Source organism: Excalfactoria chinensis, chromosome Z (assembly GCF_039878825.1).
Source record: "Excalfactoria chinensis isolate bCotChi1 chromosome Z, bCotChi1.hap2, whole genome shotgun sequence".
NCBI classification, from domain to species: Eukaryota; Metazoa; Chordata; class Aves; order Galliformes; family Phasianidae; genus Excalfactoria; species Excalfactoria chinensis.
The window spans coordinates 19492950-19505266 of record NC_092857.1 but is presented as its reverse complement, the minus strand read 5'-3'; the positions used below and the strand labels follow the sequence as shown (position 1 = coordinate 19505266).

At 36.3% G+C, this 12317-nt stretch overlaps 1 protein-coding gene across 1 annotated transcript in view; it reads right to left on the bottom strand.

Moving 5' to 3' along the window:
* Positions 1 to 427: 427 nt before the first annotated feature.
* Positions 428 to 12317, bottom strand: part of RGS7BP (regulator of G protein signaling 7 binding protein) — a 33900-nt gene continuing 22010 nt past the window's right edge. The window contains exons 3-6 of the mRNA XM_072359600.1: positions 11469 to 11599; positions 6034 to 6181; positions 4985 to 5055; positions 428 to 3985 (exon numbers count right to left, since the gene is read on the bottom strand). Coding sequence (XP_072215701.1) covers positions 3894 to 3985; positions 4985 to 5055; positions 6034 to 6181; positions 11469 to 11599 — 442 coding nt within the window. The 3' untranslated portion in view covers positions 428 to 3893. The remainder of the gene's footprint in view (positions 3986 to 4984; positions 5056 to 6033; positions 6182 to 11468; positions 11600 to 12317) is intronic.

The window sequence follows — 12317 nt, the reverse complement described above, 5'->3', positions numbered from 1 at the left end:
CATGATTCTATGAATTTCTGTGTACGTACCAGCATAACAAGATTATAATGAATTTACAGTGGATGTCTGTGTAGAAGTTGTATAAGTGCTATTTGCATTCTTCCTTTCTATCTTTTGTACTGTTGCAGCGTACATAGTCTTGTTGTCTACAGGTTTTTTTTTGTTTTGTTTTTTGGTTTTTTTTTGGCACTAATGTATACATTAATGAAATAATTAATGAAGCGGTATCTCATTTTTAACATATGGTGAACCAAATTAATTGGTTAATTTTAATTACAGATCACATACGCAAGTAACATATTTAATAGCCATTAGAAATCAACATTTTCTTTCATTTTTACAGTTGCAAAATCCATTGTGACTCTGGGACTGTAACTATTGAGCACATCTTATCAGTTAAGACAATGAAAACATGACAGTTCAGCCATCTCTTGGATATTCTTTATTTATTACAGAAAAGCAGAATCTGGTTAATGAGGACATTGCTGTGAGGAAAATAAATAGATTTTGAAAATAATCTTTCTATGCATTTTGATTCCATGCTTCTTAAATACACATTCATGCTCACAAGCACACACTTTTGTGACTGCATACAGCTATGCTGATGATTAATGCGGTATACTCTGAAGAATAGATTGTGACATGAAATCATAAAATACACTGCAGTTACCTTTCTCTGTGCTATTTACAGAATGTTATTGTGCTTTCAGCTATATGCTCTCAGAATATGTAGGCATGCATTCCTTTGATGGAATTCATTTTGCTAATAGAAACATGATTTCTATGAGGGCATTTTAGATGCATTTGTTCTCATTGCATCAAAAGTGTTTATTTGGGGTTAATTATTCAAAAATACACAAGGCCTGTTCTGCAAGTAATGTCTCCTATTTTGTTATGTTGGTCCATGATATCAGAGGCATGTATCATGTATGTTGGTGGTATGGCAGCAGAAGTTGAACCTTCCCACCAATATTACATTACATGTTGTTGCTATGTGACAGATGGCAGCTGAGGGGCACTCAGACAAAGCAGAGTCTGACACAGAAGTGTGTAGAAGCAAAGGTGTTTCACTGACTTTCTCCACATTGAAAAAAAGGCACTCACTGACATATACCAATGCTTGCTGAAAATTTATGGAGACAAAACTGAATGTGAGTACAATGAGGCAGTGGGTTGTGTATTTCAGTAGTGGTGGCAGAGATATGAAAGACAAGCCATGTTTTGGATGTCATGCACACCTGTCATACCACAAAATGAAGATCCATTCGGATCCTGGAGCAGATTGCATCTGGGGAGCTGTGTATGGAGCCAAATATTGGCTTCATGGCATTGGAAAAAAAATGATGGTAATTTTGGGATACTGTAAAATTTGTGCCAGGTGGGTCCCATAAATTCTTACACAGGAACAGAAATAACATCATATGCAAGTTTGTCAGAACATACTGAACGAATATGAGGCTGAAGGCAACAGTTGTCTGGATTGCGTCATTGCTGGTGATGAGTTATGGTGTCACCACTATGAGTCAGCGGTCCATGGAGTGGCGACACGTGCATTCCCCATAGAAGAAAGTTCAAGACGCAGCCTTCATCGTGTGAAGTGATGTGCACTGTCTTTTGAGACAGGAAAGGGGTGATCCTTCTAGATTTCCTGGAATGTGGACAAGCCATCAACACTGATCACTGCATCACGATGCTGACTGAGCTGAAGGCTTGAACTTCCAGAGCCAGGTGAGAGAAGAAGACAATCTTTCTCTTGCAATATGATAATGCCAGGCCTCATACCAGTATGAAGACCAGTCTGAGTATGTTGCCAGTCTTGGCTAGACTGTCCTATCACATCCACTGTATAGTCCAGATTTGGTACCTTCTGACTTCCATCTGGTTAGGCCAATGAAATATGCACTGAAATATGGCAACATTTTCCTTGTAACAATACAGTCATAGCTGTGAAACAGTGGGTCACCTTCGCTTGTACATTATTTTCACTAGTATGACATGCAGGCTTTTATTAATCACAGGCAAAAATACATAGCTAACAGTGGTGACTGTGTTGAAAAAGTGTCTTGTAGCCAAAAATTTGTTCTACCAAACTGTTATTTGTACTCTTTGCGGCTGTTACCGTTTCCATGGAAACAAATAGGAGGCATTACTTTTGGAGAAACCTGAAGGGCTGAAAGAAGGTGATCAGGTGACTACAACTTGGAAAAAAAACAACCGTCTGCTATATCTGCTTGAAAGGGAAGGTATACTTTGAGAGAAATATTATAAACTCAGTTACACAACTTCTTAAGTCTGAAATGGAATGACTGACTGGTTCACTTATTCATAAAGAAAAATTTCTGCCTTCCCATCTTGGAATTAAATTAGATCTCAGGTTCTGGGCCATGCAGTTCTCTAACACTTCAGTCAAGGTGTGTGTTTTCTTCCTTTTTCAGTAAATAGCATTTCAAGAGAAGAATTTGGTAGAAAAATCAGACAGATGAAACATATTCAATAGATACAGTTCAGTGAATAGCCTTCTGTAACAAACTGATTCTGGAAGTGTCTTACCAGCAAAAAAAACACACAGTATCTAACTCCAGAGGCGTTTTCCGTGACAAGGGAACATCTCCTCTGTACAGACCACAAAACCCTTATGCAGCAAGGTCTTTTGTTCCCGTTAACATGTTGGCTCAGAGTGGAGTAGCAAACAGGCTCATAGCCACCCTCATGCTCTGCACTGTAGTTACAGATGGTCATGGGGCTTGTAGTGGTACTGTCTAGTGCAAGTTTAGTTCTGGTGTCTCACCTACCATCCTGAAATATCAATACAAGTCCGGCATATTCATATATATTGCTTCTACTAACGGACATTTTAGCACTTATATATTAATTGTCATTTTCTGTCTCTTTGTAAACATACATCTTGAAATGGAAAAATTACCAAAACTTTGTATCTTTTTTTTTACAGTAAAATTACAAAAAATCCCCATATGTTCTGGAAATATCGCTAGAAACAAGTCATTTAATTTAAATAAAAAACTTTATTAACAATGTAAAACGTTTAGTATCTTACAGTCTGAGATAATTCTGGCATGCCCTATGAGAGTTAATAGTGATATGCAGATACCATGCTTATATTCTATTGGAAACAAATTGGTTTGGTGTTGTGTTTTACGATGTTTATTTTGCTACACTTCAATAAATAATTTCAAAAGCTTTCAGAGATACTATTGGCTTAGAAGGAAATGCCTTATTTCTACGTATTGTACAGTATATAGGTTGAATGATTTCTCTGTATTTACAAGTTCTAAAGATTTTCATATACGTTTTGTGTAAATCAAGATATTTTTCTATGAAGCCTTTAAACTGAGATATAGTGGAAGACTAAATATGAACAAGAGCACAAAAAGCAACTGGAGATTTTGTGCAAATTCTGTTATGACAGTGTTTAAATATTTTAGAACTTCAGTACTTTTGCTGTTAGACATTTTTCTATGCTTAAAGACTGTTAGAATATGATCAAGTATTTCAATATGATACTAATGAGTATACTGTACTATGCACAAACTTTCAGCTGTAGTTCAAACAATAAAAAAACTTAAAAATAATCTATTAACCATAATCCATATGTCTTTTCTCTGAGTGGTTGAAAGTAAGCATGCAGAACATACTCTTAGAAGTTTTAAAAACACTCTTAGTTATGCTAGATCTATTCCGCCACTGGTTCTTGGCCACTGTAACTTTAAGCTTTAGAACCCTTATGTTAAAAAGGGGGAGGAGCAGCTGAGAGAAAGAATAGGCCAGCATAGAAAATATGCATTATAATAAAGAGTAGTAGTGTTCTTTTCAGGGGTGAAATGATGGTGGTTTAACCAATGCTTTATTTTCTGGGTGTTTCTGTATTTAATCTTCTAACTTGAGACAAGACAACACAGTCCAAAGAATCTTCGCTTACGTCTTCTTACTAATGGGTAAGGGGTCAAGTTTAGGAGGCTGCTATCATCTGTTATAAAAAGAACAAACACATTTTAATATAAACATGTATGCACACATTTTCATAAAGGAGTTTATGTCCATCATGTGTTCTCCTGTTATCTACAAGATCAAGCAGTAGACTCTACTGTTCAGGCGCAGAGCAAGTAAAAGATGGAAGTTTCTAGAGGAGTCTTAAAATGCTAGTTATCAGGTCTCCATGATAGCGCAACTGAAGTTTTGGCAAGAACATAAGAAAATGACTCCTCAAGTATTGTGAGAATCATGCCAAAATATTCCTGATTGGGTGAATAATGTTAGGGCCTCAAATAAAACTGGAAGATAAATTATTTTGAGACCTTCATTGCAGACATGCAACTTGGAAACTCTTGATATTAGCTTTATATTCTGACTTAAAGATGAAAAAAATAATATTGAGTGTCAGTGAGAATTTCCATTGAAACTTCAATACTGGAACATTTTGGCACATCAAGAATAAAAGACTCTAACACTTACTTGTGAAAGTTTGCACAATACGCTGACCCTGAGTCTGGATAGCTTTCTACCTTATGTATTGACTCCTTTTAAATTCAAGGCAAGTATTTCTTCTGCATAGGGTCAGAGTCTCATTATCAGTCATGATACAGAAGCAACAAGCCTTGCAGGGGTAAGGCAAACCCCATAACTCAGCATCATCCTCCGCAAGCTCTGTGCAATTTACACCCTCATTACATTTGAAAAAGAAAGCTTCATGACACAGGGGATTAGTTGCGCTGCTACTTTTATCTCATAAGGAAAAGTCTATTATTTTGTCTATAGATGTTGTATTTATAAACTTTCAGAGTACTATGCATTGAAGAGTAATATTCTCAAATGAAACTTGAGAGGACCAAGTGCACATATTAAATTCTGTCTCCACTGAGGGATGAATCTGTAGGGAAGGGATTTCACCTAGACTTTTCAGATCTAGTAGAACCCAAAACCTTCAATTGCCTTAATTTTCCTTACCAGAAGAAAATGTAAACCTTACCTTGATTTTTCAGTGGTAAAGGCATAGTCTCCCTGAGTTTACTTAAAAGGTTTTTCATTTCTCTCATATCTCTGTGGAAAAAAAGCATTTTAAAAGATACAATAGAACAGCAGTTGAAGACTCTGAATGGGGAACAGCTCACAGTATAGCTTTATATCCTGAAATAATGAAACAATAAACTAAACCAAATAATACAGAAATCTATTTGGCAAGCATATGGTCCAAATCCATATATCAGACGGTGTGCAACAAAATCATGGAGCCCTTTAAGCTAGTTCATTTCACATCCAGCATAAATACTAGTGTTAACCCTCTTGCATTTTGAACTTGTGCCATGAACACATTTCTCTGTTTAAAAGGCAATTACACATGTAGCCATTCTGTGTCTTTACACCTCCCTGGGCATTAAGTGGAAATTTTAGAAACGAGGCTGTCTCACTCTTCTTAGATGGAAAACTTTAGCACAAAATTTGCAGAAGGTAGAAAGTATTGATAACAAAATGTCATCTCAGAAAGAAATGCTGGAAATTTAGGATTATTTCCTACTATAGGGTCTCAATTTTGTCTTTCAACTGCAGATAACAGAGTAGGAGAAATTCACCCTGATATACCAGTGGGCAGTTTTCCCCTCACCTCTTAAGGATTCCACATTCATAACTATGGGCAGAGCTAACTGAAGGGAACTGCATTTTGTGCTTTCAATACATGAATGCAGGATTGCAGGCCAGCAGATTCCAGGTACAAAATCAGAAGCCACTTAAGATGAAAAAGCAGCTCTCCTTTTAAGAGAACATGGCCTACTAGCACCATAATTCCCCACCCTTTGGTTTTGACAGACACGCTCTGGTAATTAGCCAAATTAAGGATGTCACTTCTCTCTGTTCTTCTTTTAGGAGTTGTGTTCAGATACGTTAAATGTAATAAATATGTTAACAGCTATTTAATTTACTAGCTCCTTTTTTTAGTGGCAACATTTGTTGTCTAACTAAAAGACTAAATAAACTATAGATGTTAATTTGTTTTATTTAAGGATGAAATGTTACACGTACCTCTCAGTGTTTTCAATGTCTGTGGAAACCTGCCATAAATGCTGTTGAACATCTGTAGGTGATGACAATGTGTCTTCTAAAATGGGTACTTCGGAGCTCTCCTCCACTTTAGTATCCAGGATCTTGGGTGGTGCACAAGGCTCTTTTCCTTTAAAATAGTCAAACAAACAAGTACTCCTACTATTAATAAACATAAATTCAGATTATGTTGCTGATGTTTTGGGCTTAATCTTACATGACATGAATGAGCTAAATTTGTGAATACAAAATCCAAGCAAGAACTACTCAGAAAGAGTGCAGGCCACACCAATCTGCTAATGAGTGCTGCTATGTGGTACTTGTACCAAACTGGTTCAAGAGAAATCCCACAGAGGCATGTGTGGAGCTTCAGATTTTACTTATTAAGTATTATAAAGATTTTCAGTTAAACTCCAGTGGTTCATATGTGAGATGAAATAAGAAAAAGTGGGCAAAACAGAACAAAATAAATAGCAAAGAAGAGTACATATTCTGAAAGTAACTTCAAAAACTCTAACATTAGAGAACATTGCATTCCATGTAGCCTAGTATTACTGCAGTATTGAAGGAAAATAAAAGATGAAAACATGATTTTTTTTTTTTTTTTTAATGTGATGATTTAAATAATGCATAGCTGCCCCCATTCTCAGCTCAGTATGCAGTATATTCTGATTTTCCGTGCTTATACTTGCCCAATTCATGTTTACTATAAAAAAGGCAGTGTTTGGACTATGTGGAGATTTCATCTGCTTGGACTTTTGTCTGGGAGAGAAGATAAGATGGGTACTATGCAAGAGAATGCAAGAGAGTTAAGTATTGGTGGGATTTGTTGGTCTTTTTTCAAACTTCCTGTGGACAGTTGGTATTCAATCCTGTAGTGTCAAATACAGACCTGGTTCAAAGCATTAGATGGCACAAATTGTTTTTGCAAGTCTCATTTAAATGAGAAATTTCAATTTGGAGTTCATAGCATTATTAAGAAATTAAAGATTTTCCACTTTGAGTTATTTCACAAAACAGTGTAAACAATCTCAGAAAACAAAACAAAACAAAAACAAACAAAAAAACAAACAAAATGTTCAAAAGCTAGAGGAAAAAAACAAGTTTATTTCAGTGCTGTTGTGAATTTTACTAAGAAATGTTTTTTTCATCTCACAGTGATTGCAGTTTAAGAAAATTTTCACATCAGGACAAAACTGAGTACTTATTCTAGGGTATGACAAAGAAGACTATGAACAGAGCAGTGGTTACTAAACTCTTCTGAGACTAAGATTACAAACAGTGCTTCCACATCACAAACAGGACCCTTTGTAAACCTGTTTAAAAAAATCCTTGACATTCCTGGATCCAAAAAAAAACACAAAACAAAACAAAACAACAAACAAAAAACTATTGGGCAGGTTCTGTAAAAGATGATATTCTGGTAAATCATTCTTTGTTGCTAAAAGAAATCATTCTAATCATTCTTAGCTCTTTGTTTGAATGTCAAATTAGACATTATGTATACCAGAGAAGATATTTAGTTGATGTTTTCATTATCTTTTAAAATCAGTAGGAAGTCTTTCCCTGCTTTCACCTCTCTTGCCTCCTGCCTTGGAAAATGTGATTCCAACAGATGGCATAACCTGACAAAACCAAATTTTCACCTGTGCCCTTTCTCTGCCACCTACATTGTCATCCATTGCCAACTTCTTCACTCTCTGTGAGCCACTTCAACCCACCAAATGATAGAAGACTACCCTAACCAGGACACCAACCCAAAGTGGCAGAAGGGATATTACATGCCACACAATTATTATTATTTTTCCTTCCTTCTCTGTCTTATTAAATTGTCTTTACCCATGTGTTTTGCCTTTTTCCAGTTTTCTCAGCCTTCCCATGGTGGGGAGCAAGTGAAAGGCTGCATGGTGCTCAGCTTCCTGCCAGGTTTAGCCACAACAGCATAACTTTCAAAATATTTTCAGACATTAACTGCAGATTATGCTGTTATTTTGAGGTAGTTCATATTGTACAATTTTAGTTGTTCATTTGTGTAAGCTTCACTATTCATCACTTTTCCCAGAAGCATGAAATACGATATGCTGCTAAGAATAAGTCACTTATCACTTCTCTGTAAAAGCAGATTCCCTCAAGAGAAACTAGTCTGTCACTGACATCATGAGGTGTAATCGGTGCAACAGGTTTTAATTAATTCTGCTGTTATTTGGAATTGCTGCGTTGAAACTCCCCTGACTTCTGGCGACAATACTGTCAAGAACAATCCTGTCCATAAATGCATCCTTCAGGGATGGGAAAAGTGTTTCAGTAGAAACAGTAACAGTTGCAGATGAAATAACAGAAAAAATTCCTTTTTCCTAATTTGAGAGCAGACTTATTGAGACTGTAATATTCTTTTTGTTAGCAAAAAGGCAAGCTCTTGCAGATTTAGCAGAATGAATGACTCAAATTTCTGTTCAAATGGAAAGAGCTCTTTACAATACTTCTGTTGTACTGTGACCAATTCATGAAGCTTTCTTTGAATTTCAGAGCATCTATTCAATCACTTCAAAACAGTTAAAGAGGCACCTAATAACAAAAGCTTTGGTGGAATAACGTATATGACTCAGGCTTAACATTTCTCCTACATAGTACAGACTGTAGGGAAACAAAAGCTCTTTAATCTTCTCATCCATACACCATGTGGGAAGATGTCTTTTGTATTATTCTTTCTTAAAATAGGGACATGAACCCTAGATTTTACCTTCAGTTCAGTCAGTGGAGAGACTTTCCTTAATTTCAGTTGGAGTTTGATCATGCATATAGTCTTTTCAGAGGTATCGTCATACACTGGTTGTTTGTGCCACTAGACAGGGGCTCTTTTTATTGTTGATGAAATTTTAACTTAAACTTGATTTATTTTCTGTCTCCCAGCCTCCCATTTTTACTTTTCCCATTGCCTTTTGTGTGAAATTAAATTCACTGAATTAAGTAACTCTGAAGCTACAAAGTGGATCAGGCTAAAGAAGAGGACAGAAAATGATCAGCTCAGCAAAGGTATATACATCACTCATCTCTCCCTTGTTGTGCTAATTGCGTTGACCTCTGTGTTTGCTTCTGTCATGCTATGCTGTGTGCTTACCCTTAATCTCCACCTGTGTCTCATATAAACTTCTATAATGGAATAATTCTCTATATTCTCTAATTTTATAATGAAATAATTCTCAACAATAGTGGGAATGAGATGAATATACTAAAAGCATAGTATATCCTGTCTGTAGTCTGCAGTTCCTCCCCAGTTTAACCAGGTAGTCACAGAATTTTACCAGATAGCTACCACTGTACTATCTGAGTGTTGGTATCCTTCTGGCCTCAGCTACATTCATACCAGCAGTGGAATGGCCTGTTTAATTTTCTCTAGGGCTTCTATGCACACTTGTGGTAAGAATAAATAATATGTACATTACAAGCATTAAAGATTTTTGTACATTCTTCTGAGAAACTATTCATATATTAACACATGAAAAAGACACAGGATAAGACTTTGAGACCACTTCATACAGGGATGTGTAAGATTCTGGGAATGTAATGAACCTCCGGCTTCTTCTTCCCATAGTTATTCACAGAAATTCTACTAAGTCTGACAGCAGGAATTACCTCTCCATGGCTGTACACTTTTGTCTCAACAAGTTACAAACTATATATCAGATTCATGTGATTCTGCACCGTAAGAATAATACTGCCTTACAACTACATGGTTTATTTTGTTCAAACTCCGTGGAAATGGCTACTTTCAAACCTTGCACATACAAGGTACCTTTTCTTATTTTACAGCATGCTTTGTACTCCGGAAAACACCTCCAGTTCATTTTTAACTTCAGAATTTCTGTCCCCTCTTACCTTTCATTTGTTGTACATGCTTACTTCTCTAATCAGAAAAGTCAGTACCTTGCTTCAATATCACAAAGCTGGGTAATAATTTACAGTTTCTTACAAGGAAATGAATTCATTATTACTGTCTATACATGAATCATCAAAGCTCTTTTATTCTTTTTACACATTTAAGTGCAACATCTACTTTATGAGGTATATGTGAAAATCTAAGGGCAAGAAATAATTGTGACTGGATATAGCAACGTATATTGGAACAAACTTAAGAACAATGAGGTAATTCTGTGTTTTCTCAGCATGGGATATTGGGAAACCTCAGCATTAGTTTAGAAAAAGGACCATCATATCCAGCAGCTCCCATAGGCAGAAATTATGTCAATGATTTCCTCTTATATCTGACATCTAAGCCAGGACTGTTTATTTAATCAGAAAAATAGTCAATATTGGTAACATGTGATGTCAATAAGGTAGACATACAACATGTAAAGAAATGAGAGCTGAATTCTGTAAACACTTCAGAGGCACTTAAGCTAATTCGAAGTATCTTCCTTCCCATGAAACTTTAATTCATGCTTCAAAAAATATTAACAAGTGTAGGATCTGTGTTTGTCATTGCTCCCTAAGGCACAAAGCATTGCAACTCAAATGATGGAGGAGGGCAAATAAAGCAAAACAGAGACGAGATGAGAAGCAAACATATCACCGCATAACATATGCTGCAATCTCAAATTCTAAATTACCACTCTTTTCTTTAATCACTCTTTGTTCTGCATTTACAACAAGAAAAATTGCTACTACTTCACTCAAGGCAGTACTGGAGACAGTCCCATCAGCGTATGAGTTACCAAGAAAGTTCTGAGAAAAAGAGGAATTTTGTCTTTAGAATAAAAAACAATTAGAGTAAAAAAAAGATGAAATGTCCAAGTATTTACATGTATTAGTTAGTCAGGAACCTTGGGACTGTGGAAAGAAGTAAGAAAGTGTATGACCAGATAATTAAAGACTTAATACAGGCAACAAGACAAAATAAGGCTACTGGGTCCTGTTTCATTCTAGCAACTGCAAACTTTCTGAATGTTGAACTCTGCAGCCTTACCATAGAATAGGCACTCTGGCTATAGTCCCTGCAGAGCTCTAACCCTAAACCTAACCCTGACTGCAACACTAACAAAGCTAATACCTGCAAGTTCTGAAACCTGATCTCAAACAAAACATGATACGCAAGTTTATATTTCAAAATCTTTCATTTAGCAGTTTAATGATTAAGATAGCTTGGCTCCACTGAATCAATTGCAGTGAAAACTTTCTGGTTTGGGACCACTCTAATAAAAACAAATTCAGACTTCAAGACTACAGGCACACTGGGGATTCATGCCTGACATGATTCACTGAATGATGATAATGAAATGGAAGTATCTAAAAAGTTTCAGAGGCATAGCTCCTTCTACAGTTTAGTGCTTTGTCTTTCACCCAAGAACGTTCACCCAAGAACTCCTGAAAGACTGTTCTTGTGTTTAAATCAATGCTTGTGTAATTGTGTAATTTAATACCTTTCCGATGAAACTGAAGGGATCCTAGCAGACATATGGACTTGAGCATTTCTGTTGTGTACATTTCTAGGCAACACTGCAACTGGATATACAGTCTACAGATTTCAGGATGAATTTCACCATCTTCTGGGCTGCAATAAAAAAGGAAAAAGTTTTTGTTAAGTGCATGACTGGAAGAACCTGAGGGTCATCAGATACACCCCTCTACTGTTGCAAGTAAGCATATCTTAATCTGCTTCAGAAATTACTAATAATATGATGAAAAAAGCAATTTCTACTGAACTGTATTTAAAACTTTTTAGCAACATGACACCATGGAAGGTGTTCCTGCCCTAGGCATGAGGGTTGCAGTTAAATGATTTTAGGGTCCCTTTGAACACAAGCCACTCTGTGATTCTATGAATTCTTTAGCTCTACAAAGCCCTGAACATAAAATACCTCAACTAGGCTGTCTTTGCTAGGACTGCATAGTCCTTACTTTCTTCTCTGGATTTCTATAAAAGTTACTCACTGCCAAATATGTGAGCAGTTTCTCTCTTTTTAATCTTTGATGAAATATTTTCTTGTAGTGCCAAAATACTTCTTTGCCATCCATTCAGTTATCCTTGATACTGATGCAGCTGCACAAGGAAACTGCAGTGCCATTTTTACAGTCACAGTTGAGGTTAAGGATGCTGGATCAGGCACAATCAACCCCAATCAGAAACTAAGCAATTTTAGTCCATTACGTTCTACAGATTCTGCCTGAATTTTCTTTTTTCCCCAGTGCTTATAATATCAGTCATGTAATGCTACAACAGTGTGAGGAGGACGGGAAGTTAGGGATTTGTTTCACAAAAGCTGTGTTTT